This window comes from Protobothrops mucrosquamatus, unplaced genomic scaffold (genome assembly GCF_001527695.2).
Source record: "Protobothrops mucrosquamatus isolate PMUCROS unplaced genomic scaffold, P.Mucros_1.0 scaffold27, whole genome shotgun sequence".
Classification (NCBI taxonomy): Eukaryota; Metazoa; Chordata; class Lepidosauria; order Squamata; family Viperidae; genus Protobothrops; species Protobothrops mucrosquamatus.
Genome location: NW_015386412.1, coordinates 390654 through 406063, shown reverse-complemented (window position 1 = coordinate 406063; position 15410 = coordinate 390654). Strand labels below are relative to the sequence as shown.

The following is a 15410-nucleotide window of genomic DNA, read 5'->3' as shown; positions in this document are numbered from 1 at the left end:
CCTTCATTCCGAGAGACGGCCGGGTGGTGTTATTAAGAGAGGTAGAGACAATGCTGCCGAGACCTTTCTTGGGACGCAATTCAAGATTTTCTTTTTTGACTAGGTCAGCAGTTAAGGCTTCACTTAGTTCATCCCAAATGTGCCTGTGACTTTATCATGCGTTTCAACAGAGTCGAAACACAGAGCGAGCTCATTGCGCATTGAGAGTTGGAGCTTGTGGGACCAGTCATGACTCCTCGGGAAGTGTGCAGGATGCACAAAACCACAAAGCAAATTCTTTGCAATCACAGCGGCTTTAGAAGATTCACACACACACAAACACACACACTCAGAGCACCCCATCAGATGTCAAGATGTGCTGAAAAGAGTTTGAAGAATGATGGGAAGTGGTTTGGGCTGCTGGAAGAAAATGACTTTTTAATGTTATTTGTACCTGCTCCTAAATGGCCGTAGGGTCAGCCCTGTTTCCTGCCAGCCGTTTGTACTGAACTCAAATGTTCTTGTCTGAGGGCAGGAATACATCACGATGTAGGCGAGATTTCAAAGGTAAATAAAAGGGAGTTAAGAGATTGTCCCAACCAGTGGTTCACATCTGTAACTAAAGCATTTTTCCTTTTAAGTAAACGCTGTCTTTAAGATTGGGGGAGTGAATCCGAAGACTCCTTGCCTGTTTTGGCCAGAATGAAAAAGAAAAATAAGCGTCAGAACTGTGTACAAGTAGTCATCAAAGTTCATTTAGTGGACGTTCAAAGAACAACGGCACTGAAAAAAGTGACTTGTGACAATTTTTCACACTTACAACAATTGCAGCATCCCTATGGACATGGGATCAAAATCCAGACGCTTGGCAACTGCCTCACATTTATGACCTGACAAGTAAAGTCAGTGGGGAAGCCAGGTTCACGTAACAACTGTGTTACTAATTTAACAACTGTAGTGTTTCACTTAACGGTGGCAAGAAAGGTTATAAAATGTGGCAAAATCACTTAACAAATGTCTCGCTTAGCAATGGAAATTTTGGGCTCATTTGTGGTTGTAAGTCGGGGACTCTCTGTAATAACAGTGTGCAACTTGCTCCTGGTTGGACGGGAATTGAGATGGCTTGCCTACAGCCGAAGGTGGCTCTGTCTGTTTCAGGCACTCTGAGAAGAAAGTGGCTGCGCCAAGCTCGGGACCCGAAAAGAAGCAGCAGCCTGGCCAACAGTCTAGAGTGAAAGCCGAGCCTCTTGTGGCCCCCCCTCCCCAGGAGCCCAGGGTCCCCTACCCTTATGTTTCCAGCCTGTCTGAGAAAGAGCAAAGAAGATACTTATTTCTTTTGTCTGAATATTTAAATGCCGACCCAAACCTCTTGCACTGGTCTCAGCAAAGAAATTACACACAGTATCTGGTAAGTGCTTCGTATCTTTTTTCCTTTTTTTCTAGTCTGTTATGGAGGTAGTGTAATAGCAAATGTCTAAGAGAATTAGGACTTAAAAACTACCACTATTACATGTGTTACAGCAAATGAAAGAATTTGTCAGCAAAGAAGTTGCAGAATTCTTGAAATTCGCCCAGAACGCTGCTAGAAGCTGTTCTAAAGATTACAGTGACATCTCTGAAGATGCATTGATTTACACCAAGGTAATATTAAAAGATGGCTCTGCTACCTTTTCCAGGAATAGAGAAGCCCTCTGCTTCTAAAATAATAGTAAATCGTTGGGTTTTTCATAGATCGGTTAATTTAAAGAAAACGGAAAAGAAATGCGTTCTGTGCAGAAGCTGCTTCATGATGGAGAAATATAAACATTTCAAGACACGTTTAAAAAACATAGTCTTTTTCTCTCTCTTTTCTTGAGGATTTTCTGAGCGCTCGTGTGGGTTATGTGAAGAATTACCCTGAGTGGTATTCTCTCCACGAAGTGACCAGCCTCATGGGCGGACGATTTAATAGAGAATTGACCCTCAAGTTTGAGAAAACTCTTCTTGCCTTGGTGAGCTCCCCTGGAATTGCACCTACCTTAGTATCTTCTTGAGGGATACAAATAATTTACACTTAAGCGACTGTTCTAAGTTATGGTGGGACACCCCCCCCCCCAAAAAAAAAGCCACTTAGTAATTCCAACACATACATCTTGCAGTCATGCAATCGCATTTGGCAAGTAGTTTAACCTTTAAATTTTTTGATGTTTTTTGCCAGTTTCTGGTGTTAAACTTGCAGTTTTGGGGTGGGGGGGAATGCCATTGGGTAAAATGGATTTGCCTAATAGTCGCAGCTTTTGCCATGTTCGCTTTATGACCTCTGCAAAAAATGTTGTACATTTGGGTCTGGTCATGTGGTGACTCACTTAATGTCTTATTATTATTATTATTATTATTATTATTATTATTATTATTATTATTATTTATTGAATTTATATACCGCCCTATCTCCCTTACGGGACTCAGGCGGTGAACAGGCGATAATAAAAACCACAATAAATATACACAAATTTCTGTCTAAAATCAAATTAAATAACAGGCCTGCTCTAAAAATGCCCCATACAAAACCCCCACTAAAACATAATCAAACTACGCCAGGCCGGCCGCACGGAATAGATGAGCCTTCAGGGCTCGGCGAAAAAGGCGCAGGTCATAAGTTGAGGACTACCTGTCCTGTAGAAATCCGTAAGACCACAAGATGACAGTAAAAACAAAGCCTTTGCTATCCACTAGTGCAGGGGTCCCCAACCTTGGCATGTTTAAGACTTGTGGACTTCAACTGTGGCTGGGGAATTCTGGGAGTTGACGTCCACCCATCTTAAAGCTGCTGAAACTGAGAAACGCCGCTCTAGTGGTTTACTGGATGTTTGTGACCCAGGCTTGCTTCTCCCTTTTCTTAAGGAAGAATGATTTCTAGCCCTGCTTGGAGATTTGGGAGGCTGACCTTCTATTTGACCCTCCAGGTGTGCCCAGGATGTAGGCCTAGGTGGCTTCTTCCTTGGACAGCCATTCAACCAAAGGTATTAACATTAAAAATATATTTTTTCTCTCTTCCAAGGGAATGGTGCACCTTGTTAAGCGATTCTTCCCTAAGCTGCCAGCATCGATTAATTTTCCTGCTGATAAATCTAAGCGTGAACTACTCTGTGGGACTCCGGAGCACCGTGCTGCCCAGCTGCACAATGTAAGGATGCAATCAGGCAAGCCATGTGTTGCGCTATTTTAATCACGTTTGTGCATTAACTATTCCTGATGGCTGTTGCGTCTTCTTTCCACTTTAATAGCTCCCCTTGTTTCTCAGAATTCTCTTTGCAGTGAGTTTTGAAGCCGTTCTTTAAAAAAAGCGATCCAAAAGAAATAATTCACATGTCAGCGCGCTATGGCGCTGCGTGAATGAGCCGTAAGCTGGTGTGAAGTTGAGGTTCCTTTCTCTTCCTGATCAGGAGAACGACTTAATTAGGCTTCAGCTTCTTCACTTTTTGTTATAGGCAAGGCAGAAACTAAGTTTGGACCAAGCCAACATTTGCTAATGGATTAAATTTTGTTTTAAATTGAGTTCAACCCAACTCAGAAATATCCTCTATTTTTAGCAATATCAGAGTTTGCCATTCTTTTAGTTTGGAAGAAAAATATGTTCGGCATTATCATTATGCTCTGTACTCTAAAACAGCTGCTGCAGAGCCGGTTTAGGGAGATTCTTAGGCAGCGAGTAATAAATATAAACATTATTCCATGGGGAAATGGTGACTTTAGCAACCGCTACAGTTTAAGATATCTCTAAACACACACGAACACACCCACGCATGTATAGGTAAGAGTGAGATATTTGTATAAGGAGGGCAGTATTTCATCAGGATGCAGGCTTCACTAAAAGTCCAATTCATGCCGGAACAAAGAGACTTTTGATTCTTAAGGGCACAGATGTATAAATAGTCATGTTTGCCTACTTTTATCATGTGTGCTAAAAATACCTCTGGGACATCAGTTAATTCTTCAACCTTAATAGTGTAATCATATAATTTGGTTCAGTCTAATTTACAATTTATTATCTCATCATTTCCATTTATTTGTAAAGGATGTTAGCACCGATCCAAATGCTGAAAGACTGGCTGCCAAATACTGTCCTCAGGTGGTCCTGACGGAGGAATCCTTGTATACGCTGTTGAACAATCATGGTCTGGATTATAAGCAGCAGTGGGAGCTTCCTGTGTCTGTGAAAACAGTTTCTCTTGGTGGTGAGTTTGATCTGATGCTGACTTGGGCAAGTTATCTCTAAGTGAGGATCGGCCTCATCACTAGAAGTTTACAATGAGCCAAATAGCCTGCAGGTATTTTCATTTTCCTGATTACTGGTCCAATCTTCCTGATAGGGAGTCCCATTGAACTTTGGAATTACGCTTAATTCTGAGCAGAATAGTTTTGCTTAAGTGTTGCACTTGTCTGGAAAGAAAAGCAAACAATTGTGATTACTTTTTATACAAATGACTGTTGATCTTGTAGCAAAGAATAGGAAACTGATTAGGAAGAACAAACAATACGTTGCTTCACAGTTTCTTTTTAATGTTGAACATTAACTATAGAGAGTACAGTTAGTTTATTCTAGATTTTTATTATTCTGTGTATTTATTTCACACAGAAAGACTCCATGTAGTGATTAAAACAACCTCTATTTACGGTTTATTGCCTGTTTATCTCCTTCCAACTAATGATGGTTTAAAAAAAAGTTTTGGGAAGGCGAATCCAGTTCTTATTATGTGGGAAATTTTATTGCTTGTGCTTCCATATTTAGCTGAAAAGTAATTATCCTTCGCCATTAAAAAAAAGTGAAAATCAACTTTTTTCTCCAAAAGGTCTGAAACCAGTCAGAGTGGCCTACATCGACCCCCCGCTCCCTAAGAAGGAGATGACGGTGAGGGAAAAGAACCATTTTTTTCACGAATTCCTGGCAGATTTTCATATGACAAAGCAGTCCAGTATTGTAGCTCGGGCTGTGATACTAGACAAGCCATCAGAAGAGTCGGTGAGTTTCAGTCCTGTTTGGTTTGTTTTTTTTTTGTTTTTGTTTTTTTGTTTGAAGTACTAAAAGAACCTTTGCCTGAATTTCATAGGATAAGAAGCTTGCTTTTAAAATAATAATAAAAAAGAATATTGGCAATTGAAGCCTTCAAGACCTGGCTTGCGATGAAACTGACACAACGTGCGTATCCAGACTTATCCCCATTTTTCTCTCTCTCTCTCTCCCAGCCGGGAACAGGGCTTAAGACCTGCCCAGGCAGACCCTTGCCGGAATCCATTTCTGCAGACCTGGACTTTGATACGGACGTCACAGAACTGGAGAGCTTTGCCTCGGCCGCAAAGCCTCTGAGCGCGTCTCCAGCTGAGGTCGCTCCTGCAAAGCCGGCCGGATGGTCTGCACTCTTACCGGTGCACCTGAAAACGGAAAAAGGTCGGGAAGGGAGGAGCGAAGCGCAGGAGCGGGAAACGGCGTCTAGCAGCGGGAAGGCATCGCCCTCAGGAAGGAATCTTCTGGATTTGGATAGCGAGGGAAACTCATCGGGTGAAACGTTCAAGCCAATGGAAACGGAGCCAGAGGGCAGAAGTCTGGACCCCAATTTCTTGATCGCTTCTTCAGATAAAAATCGTAATCTCAGTGAAGGAACTGCTGAAGACGTCCGGTCCCCTGCCCTGTCCTGCAGCAGTGACACGGATGGGGAACATCTGATCATCGACGCAGAATGCGAAGCTGGCCACGGGTCTGAACCTGGGGCGGTTACTTCCACCTCCGGCCCTGGAGGACCTGCTCCTCCTTCACCCAGCCCTGGACAGGCCCCGTCAGAAAAACCAGCCGGGTCTTCAGAGATGCACAGCAAGAATGCTCCCTGCAAGCCTCCCCCGCGGTTATCCCAGGAAATCGATCCCCTGGGGCAGATTTTGAAAATGCAAACCAAGCTGCTGAAACCCCCATCTCCAAATTGTCAGGGGCACCTGCTGGCAACCAGGGCAAGGAGTTTGAATCCTACCCAAGGCCAGGCAGATGCCCATTCTCTCCCCTTGGCATCTTCAGTCGCGGAGCCGGGACAAAATACCGTAACAAATACAGGCGCCTCCCCCAAGTTTACCTGGGCAACCTATTACCAGGGGCCTCAGAAAGGTAGGCTACGTGAGGCTGTAGCTAGGCTGTAGCTGGAAACCCATGTTTTGCAAGCTTGCCAACTTTGAGATGGGTGGACTTCAACTCCCAGAGTTCAACTTTGAGATGGGTGGACTTCAGTTCCCAAGATTCCCCAGCTAAGCTGTCTGAGGAATTCTGGAAGCTGAAGTCCACCCATCGTAAAGTTGCCACACTGCTGTAAACATTTCTGGTATGTGTGTACACAGTTCATTCTTTGTTCAGAATTCAAGGGAATTTCGTACTGGGGAGAAAAAATCCATTAATGGGTGAAGCCTCTTTGTGCACAAAAGTCAGCAAAACCCCCGTCTTTCCTGAAAGGGATGCTCTGGGATGCAGCCGAAGACGCAGCCGACTACGAACCTCCTCAGCATGGCAACCTGGTCTACAAATTGTACAGCTTGGAGGACATGCTGCTCTTGGTGCGCACCACCATCCAGAAAACGGAGTTGAGACCCCATCAGAAAAAGGCAAAATTCAGGAGGGTAGGTTCTCTTGTTGGGTGGGAGGATGTCTTTGGGGGGATACGTCATGCTTCAGTTGGTTTAGGTTTTAGCCAGCTCCGATGCTGGATTCCTGCTGTGGTCATTATACTTGCGGTCATGTGCATGAACCATTTCTTCCAGGGGATCAAATGTGAGGAGAGAGAGTTCGTAAGCCCTACATTAAGAGAGAAAGAATTGTTGGCAGAAGGTTTGCAACGTGGGTATTCCTTTAAGCTGAGTTTGTAGGGCTCTCCTCTATGATTCATCATCTTTTTTTTTCCCTGGATTTCTAAAAGTGGGAGAATTCTTACAAGTCTCTCCTGGATTTGCAAGAAATAGGAGTGAATGTTGTTGGTTCTTGGGTCATTTTTTTACTGCTGTAGTCTTGGCAGTCTGTTCCGGGGTGAGTAGTATAGGCTAGGATTCTGTCTTTGACTTCATACTTGCTCACCTGTGCAACCTTTAGGATTTCTCCTGAAGGCTCGTGTAGGAGGTACGTTTCTTGTTTCGGAGAGTTTGAGCCACCGCCCAGCCCAATTTCAGCTTCATAAATGAACAGGAAACGGCCGTCTCCTCTCCTTTCTCTAGAATAGGAAAAAAAACAAAAATTGGCTGAGGAAGAAGCTTTCCGGATGATCCCTAACAGTATAATTCAGATGCTTGACTTTCCTATTATCGATAAACAATAATTCTCTAAAAGGTCATTGCTTTCTTACTTGTAGCTGTAAATAGCTGATCTCAGGTCCTAGCAACGGATGAGATTTACGTTTTGCTTTTCCGCTCAGTAGACAGACTGAAAACGCTTTGAAGTGGAAAAGCTTTGGCTTAACTTCAGGCGTTTGTTTTCTAGCACTTTCCTGTTTACGTGTTGCCAAAGTTAGAATACCAGGCCTTCTACGGAGCAGAAACCTTCACGGAAGACGAAGTCTGTCGACTCTGGACGGAAAGCTTGTTACATTCCAATACTTCCTTCACCGTGGGTCAGTGAATCTTCAGACTCTTTTTTTTTTTTTGCACAATGTCCTTCCTGCCAATGGTTTTATGCACCTGACTGTGGTACAGGTGGTCCTTGACTTACGACCGAAACTGAGCTCATCGTTTCTGTTGCTAACGAGACATGTCTTAAGTGAAATTGGTTCCATTTTACAACCTTGCTTGTCACAGTTCTTACAGGAATCCCTGCAGTTGTTAAAACGAGTAACACGGTTGTTAAGTGAGTCTGGCTTCCCCATTGACTTTGCTTGACAGAAGGTCGTAAAACGGGATCCCATGACCCCAAGACAAGGCAGCCCGTCATAAATATGAGTCAGTTGCCAAGCATCCAGATTTTGATCCCATGACCACGGGGACGCTGCAAAGGTCGTAAGTGTGAAAAGCACAAGTCACTTTTTTCAGTGCCGTTGTAACTTCAAACAGTCACTAAACAAACGGTTGTAAGTCGAGAGCGATCTGTAGTGTTCCAGTAATTCTTTCAAAAATAGGGTGGTTTTGAATATACTGAACTTGGCAGATACATCGGATGAAACGGAAGGCAGATGCCGCGGAGATAATTAACACAATGATGAAATGTTTGTCTCAAAGCAGCCGATGATATCGTGGTAACTCCTACCTTGTGGCTCATATCAAAGCCTCTTCCAGAGCAATTAAAGCAACAGCAGTAAAATCCCTAACGGTCCAAGCTGGGGAGTGCCCCTTCTGTGCTGCTGCCACTGAGAAATGAGCCTCTGAGTAGTTTGCTGCATCAGATGGAGGGTGTCTGAAGTCAGCCTCAGTTTGGAGGGAGTTGTGCTCTCCCTAGACCTTAACCTTAGACCGAAAAATCTAACTTGAGTCTAGTTCAGCCACACCCAGGAATGGGCCGTTTTCTGAGTAATATACAGGATGGTTTAAATCAGAGGTCCCCAACCTTGGCAGCTTTAAGACTTGTGGACTTCAAGTCCACAAGTCTTAAAGGTGCCAAGGTTGGAGACCCCTGGTTTAAATGATTTAAATACCCTTTTGAAGCGCTCTTTACTTTTCAGGCCTAGTGCATGCATCATCCTAACCAGGGTTGATGGGATAAACCACAGTATATGGCAACTGATAGGCTAGGGCCGTGGTGGCGAACCTATGGAACGCGTGCCACAGGTGCACGTCGTCACCCCAGTGCTAGACCTTCAGCTGGGTTTTATAAAACCTTTTCGCTGTAGGCCTCCGCTGCCGTGTGCAAAAAAAAAAAAAAGTGCAATCAATCAATTTCAAGTTCTTGTGGGAAAAAAAAAGATCTTGCAAAGTTGGAATTGATTGATTGAACTTTTTATCCCACCCAGTCTGCGATTACCACCGCAGCCACGCCCATCCAATGGGCCACACCCACCCGGCACCCGACGATACATAAGTGGGTTTTGGGTTGTAGTTTGGGCACTCGGTCTCTAAAAGTTTTGCCATCACTGCCCTAAGTGGAATTTTCCTCCAATGCGATTTTACCAGGAAACGTAGATAGGACAGGCTAGAAAAGTCAATGCCCTCCTAACCATACCGAAGCACTCCGAATTTGTTGGCAATGTCCATTTTGCTCTCCGAGTTCATGGTGACCTAACCCTAAGTGGAATTTTCCTCCAATGGGATTTTCCCATGTATCTTACCACGAAAGATAGATAGGGCAGGCTAGAAAAGTCAATGCCTTTCTAACCATACCCAAGCACTCCAAATTTGTTGGCGATGTCCATTTTGCTCTCTGAGTTCATGGCGACATAACTAGGGTGATAGGTGAGCTTAGCCTCCGAATTATGTCTGACTTTCCTTTTGTTTCAAGTTCCGATGTTGTCACGATTTCATTTTAGCCTAAGCTGTGGTGTCTCCTGCTTTGCCGTTTCTTCATTTCCGTTTGGGAAAATGTCTCTTTCCTTTAGGTCACATCGATGCCCTCACTTCACGCGTCTTCCTGCTTGAGCGGCTGACTGGGAAGGCGTTGGAAAAACGATTCGGCACATTTAAGTAAGTAAAATGGGTGACAAATAAATGCAACAAACAAGCAAACTTCCCATAATAGAAAGGTTGACTTACAGGGCTCCCTAACCATTAGTTCCTCTTTCTACATTTAAGTATTTTTCTTCCAGCAAATGCAGTTGAAATCATGGGCTTTTTAAAAAAATAAAAATCACTTAGTTGTATGATCTTCTCTCCTTGGTCTACAAATACTCAACTCTCTGTTAGTTTTTCGTTGATTGATCGTTTAGATAGGAATTTTATGCATAAGCGAGCTACTAATATTTGGACTTGGCTTTATGACCATAACTGAGCCCGGAAGCATGATCTCGTTATTAAGTGCGTCATCATATGACCACACCCAATTTTACAACTTTTTTGCAGTGGTCATTAAGTGAACGCACTACTCATAAACCAGATTTTTTTAGGGGGCGGGGCTGTCAGCTATCGGAACTTCAAATCTGGGTTGTAAATACCTTTTGGGGGTTTTGTTGTAAACTGGAACAGCCGCTAAGTGACTGGTCGTAAGTCAGGGACCACCTGTGTGCCTGGTCTCCTGAGCCAAGGTTAATCAGAGGAGGGCCTTTTGTTATCTGGCCCTTTTCCTTTACAGTAGAGATTCTCCGATCCTCCCCAAAGCTTTCATTCTTGGATCGCTTTGCGGAATGAGAGTTGACAAAGTCCAGGGATTTCTCAAACTCTCTTTTGAGTCAGGAGGTTTAGGAACTTCGTGCCTCTGAAAGTGGCTGACAGTTGAGGATGTTGCACTTCCTGTCAAATGCCATGTTTCATGGCTTATCCACACATTCTGCAGCTGCACGGAATGGATTTGAAATAACTTAAACAGCTGATCGAGTCTGACCTCTCACCGGCTTGTGCCTGGGCGCTCCAAGAAAGAGGGCACCACTGGGATCCACAAACCTTTCAGATTCCTGCATGTCTGTTTATCTCTTGAACAAACAGCAGTTGCGATGTTTACATAATGCATTAATTTTCCCCTAATTATTTTGTGGCTTCTGAATGCTCTTCTTCCCCCACAGGCCAACCAATTCATTACATATTCTCCAAAACATCTTGAAGAAAGTGGCTGGGTACGTATGTGGCTTCCTCTGTTCCTTCTTTCTTTCTTTGTGTTGTGCGTAACAAACGATTTAAACTAAGGAGAGATCCAGGACTCCAGGATCCAGTGCTGGGAAGCTCGTAGCCAACACTTGGAACTTGGGATAAGGAGGAAAGATCCGAATCAGGTCTGGATCATCATCCTCGCACACGTTCAAAACCGCATGATCCGGTGACAAGGTGCGAAGGAGGCAGTTTGTGTCTGACAGAGCCAGGGGGAGCAGACTGACTGATCGATCAATTTTCATTTTCATTTCTGTATCTGCCCATCTCAGCAAAAGACTCTGGGCGGCTCACAAATCAAAATGTACGTTAACAATTAAAATTTAAAAAACATATTAAAACAATAAAAACAGTAAGAAGCATTAAAACAGTAAAAAAAAAACATTAAAATATCTAATTCAAGGTGCATCCAAAAGCGAGCTACCTGGCCCATTAACTGTGCAGCCGGGAGGCAGGGCCCTTGGCCCACGCAGCACCACAGGGTCAGGAGCCGAGCCAGGGTTTTGGAGCTTTATGGAAGGGTTGGGGCCACTGTGGCCTCCGAAGGAAGGACGTTCCACAGAAAGGGCCGCTGCAGAAAAGGGCCTGCGGATTTGGCATCGGTTTGTAATGGCTGTGCTGTTGTCAGCTTGCAGGAAGGCTCTTACCTCTTGGCTCACCTGGCGGGAGACTCCTCAGTGTCCATCTACAAGAGCTCGGACGGAATTTCCACTCGGGCAATGTACAACCTGCACGCTGCTCACGCCGGCCTGCCGCCCACCCCGGCTGCCCTCTCTGTGCCCTGGGTCCCCCTCGACCCCAACCTCCCTCTGCCGCATCACTTTGCTCAGGGCCGCGTCCCCTGCACTTTCCCACCGATGCCGGATGAGGGTGCCAGGAAGTGGAAGGTGAGAAAGGATCATTTGGGAGAACCCTTTGGAGTTTAGCCACCCCACGTGAGAATGGGGTTCCACTTTTTATTATAACACCTTTCCCACAGATGTTACTTTTCGAAACGGGCCTCTTTATCATCCTTCAAAGTAATTCTGGAAGACATTTGAATACTTCCGTCAGGAGTTCTGCAAATAGGGATGAGGGAGAAATCTTAGAGCAGGGGTCTCCAGCCTGGGCCACTTTAAGACTTGTGGACCTCAACTCCCAGAATTCCTCAGCCAAGTTGCCAAGGCTGGAGACCCCTCTCCTAGAGGTTCAGGAAGGGGGGTGCAGATAATACCGCCCGAGCGATACAGAAGCCCTCACTGCCCTGCGTAGCTCCTTCAGAACAATATCATGTATGCACAGCGACCATATTTTCATGGAGCACAAACCTACAAAAGGGGCAACTCTGAAAGAGGTTCGTAAGGATAAAAATAAACACATTTTTACCACTTTGCAAAGGAAAATTCAAGAACAAAGCCAAGAAAATAACTAACTCAAGAGGACTGTTTTTTCTGAAATACAGGGTTGTCCTTTACAATAAGGGCTGTGTTGTCACTGTACGCATAATTAACTTAATCGGGGTGGATTGTTTTCACTGAGGAGCAGAACAGCAAAAGGGAAAAGGTTTCCCGGGATTCAGGGTGACTGCACTTTAACCAATTCTGGCAGGAACTTAAGCTCCCCAGCTTTCACCCACTTTGAAGCTGTTCCCTCTTTCTCCCCCCTTTCTGACTCCTAGATGAGCAGGACCAAAGCTTTCTCCGCCACACCCAGCCCCCGAGGGCCAGTCTCCATGGAAGCCAGGGTCGGTTCCCTGCAGGCTGAGCCCCCAAGAAAGAAGCCTGGGACTGCGCAGAACAAGGGCTCCAGGCCAGAAAATCAAGGCCCAAACCGGAAATTCTGGAAAAAGAAGCGCACCAACCGAGGCCACATGACTTAGTTGTCAGCGGGAACGGCAGTCTTTCTCGGCAAAAAAGCTTCTTCAGTGAACGAAGAAGGTGGTGGGCAACTCCATCAGGCCGGGCAGAGTGGCCAGGAAACCTTTCCGCGTCTCCGGTACTTAAGGGGAGCATCGGAGGAGTTTCTCCTGCGCTGAGAGTCTACGGAGAGTCTCTGTCGTCCAGGTCCTGGTTGTCCCAAAGGTGCTTTTTCAGGAGGCAGCTGGACTTCCTTGTTTTTCTTTGAAGACGTTTCGCTTCTCATCCAAGAGGTTTCTTCAGCTCTGACCGGATGGTGGAGGATGGAAGTCAGTCAGAGCTGAAGAAGCTTCTTGGATGAGAAGTGAAACGTCTTCAAAGAAAGCCTCCTGCACTGAAAGTGCATGAAGCAACCCGGGAAGGAGAGCAGCCAACTCTGAACCATCAGAACTGCTTTTATGTTGCCGTCTGTTCCCAGTAACGTTACTGGGTGAAAACCAAGCCCCACGTAGATTTCTGTTAAAATGGGCAGTTCTACTCTTTTTTTGGGCAGCTGGGGCGGAGGTGGAAGAGAACAGATCTTAGTTTGAGTTTCCCTTTAAAACTGCCCTTTTCTGCAGGTTGCAGGAATGTCGGGAAACGCCCACAGTTTTTAAATTTAAATATAGTTTTTTAGAGTTGTTAAGGGTCTCCCAAGGCTCCTCCCTTGGTCCTCAGGCACAGGCCATCACCCGAAGACCAAATGCATTTGGATGTTTTGAGGGTTTAAAACGGGCGCCCAGCCTTAGCAACTTTAAGACCTGTGGACTTCAATTTATTTATTTTCTTTTTCACGGTCAAACTGAGTGCTGTGCTGGCCTTGTGCGTGGGTGTATTTGTCTTTTTAAAATACAGTTAAAATTCCCTATTTGCTGATTTCTGATTTCTTTTTTTTTTTCCTTTTTTTTTGGGAGCGTGGATTTGAATTTTGCTTGGGCTTTTGTACAATGGCTTGTATGCACGTTGTCACTTGGCATCATTTTGTACTCCAAACTAATTAACGTTGAAGTCTGTGGTTGCACGGCCGTAGTTGTGTAGTGCTCCTGCCCCAGGCGAGACCAAGATGAAGTGGGGCAGGGCAGGGCAGCCTTGATGTCACGGCACAGAAATGTTTTCTGCCAAAGTACAGCCATGTTTTTGCAAAGTTACACCCGGTTGTGTCTGAGACATCAGCCCACCTGTCCCATTCCAGGCACTGAAGCTTTCAGATATTTTGTTGTTGTTGTTGTTGTGGGTGTTTCTGGGCTGATCTTTATTTTTTTTTAGGCACGATTTGTTTCTGCTAAATGCACTGCTTTATCCAAGAAAGAACGTGGTTTCAGTTCAGTTTCTATCACCGCATACACACGTAATGCTCTCCTAGTTCCCGAAGAGCCGAAAGTTTTTATCTAGTTGCCACAACAAACCGTGTCTCCTCTTTGTTTCTGCAGTCTGCTAGGGTTGGCTGGTTTTAATGACAAGGTAAAGCCTTTGGGTTGCAGTGTTGCTAAACACCAAGTTTTCTTTCAAAATCCAGTCTGACCTCCCACAGGGAAAATGTTTCCGAGATGAGTCATGCACCAAAATCGGGTGGGGTCCCGAAGCTTTGCCTGGCTCCGAAAGAGAGATTAAAAAATATGCTTGACAACAGAGGAGATATCTGTAAGGCTTTTCCTCTGAACTCGGCCTCTGCAATTAAGGTCCAGGGTTCCTATTAAGCGAGCTGCGGCGAGACAAATCTCTTAAAAGTGGCTGCAACTTCTTTGCTGCTTGGGGATACAGCTGTTTTAAGGGAAATTTGGTGTCTGCTGAGCCCTGCTTTGGCCAGCTGGTTGGGTTTTCCGGGTAGCTGAATGAGTGCTTTAACTTGGCACCTTTTTATACTGTGTTAAAAAGAGGTGAATTCTGCATTTGGAAGTTTTGAGGGTTTGAAATAAGGGTGTCCAATCTTAGCAACTTTACGTCCTCTGGATTTCAACTCTCAGAATTTCCCACAGGTCTTAAAATTGTGCCACGGATGGGTACCACTGGTTTAAAAGAATTTAACTTCAGATTTGCAATTTTTCTATCAATTACTATTTCAGTTAGTCTTGTCAAGCTGTTACAGTGGCCCCGTACAGGAGGATAAGCTTAAGTCTGTTTTATTTTCAGGATATGTACACCCACCGTAAGATTGAACCCGTATTCTGATTGGGAAATCGGTTTGCTTCAGTTTGGCTCTGAATCTGAGTGGGGATCGGCTGACGTCTGTCCCAATCCAAAGCAAAGTTCAGAAATTCACACTTCCCTTTTAACTCTCCACAGGAAATCCACAAACGGCTGTAATTTGGTTTTTCTACTATAGAAAAATAATGTGCGATTTGCAGGCCCCGGAGACGTTCCCCAAAGAAGCCCTGGCTCTTTCATTCATTCATTCATTCATTCATTCATTCATTCATTCATTCATTCATTCCCCTGTGTGTGTAATAAAATAAAAATATAGGTAGTCCCTGACTTTGTCCAATGAACATTCAGATTTACAATGGCACCGGGGGGGGGGGGGAAGGTGACTCATGAACAGCCTTTGCACTTAATGACCGTCGCAGAGTCCCCGTGGTCACATGACCAAACTTCGGGCACTTCGCTACTGGTACGTATTTACCATCCAAGGTCATCGAATTGCTATTGGTGACATTCTCAAGGGGGGCCCTCCTCAAGCAAAGTCAGTGGGGGGAGCCCCAGGTGGTGATTTGCTTAGCGACCGCAGCAAAAAAAAAAAAAAGGTAAAATCAAGTGCAACTCACTTAGCGACGGAGGTCGTGGTCCAAAGTCAAGGACTATCTGTAAATCCTCCTGGCCCACTGGCTAATGCCTCAC

The 15410-nt window shown here is 44.9% G+C and overlaps 1 protein-coding gene across 1 annotated transcript; it reads left to right on the top strand.

The window, feature by feature from the left end:
* The first annotated feature begins 1137 nt into the window (after positions 1 to 1137).
* On the top strand, positions 1138 to 12559 carry ICE2 (interactor of little elongation complex ELL subunit 2). The gene is made up of 13 exons (XM_029283148.1): positions 1138 to 1387; positions 1501 to 1620; positions 1836 to 1970; positions 3017 to 3142; positions 4034 to 4193; positions 4809 to 4978; positions 5203 to 6109; positions 6449 to 6612; positions 7463 to 7592; positions 9504 to 9588; positions 10620 to 10670; positions 11330 to 11588; positions 12359 to 12559. The coding sequence occupies exons 2-13, from the start codon at positions 1504 to 1506 to the stop codon at positions 12557 to 12559; spliced, it is 2505 nt and encodes an 834-aa protein (XP_029138981.1). The 5' UTR covers positions 1138 to 1387; positions 1501 to 1503.
* Positions 12560 to 15410: the final 2851 nt, after the last annotated feature.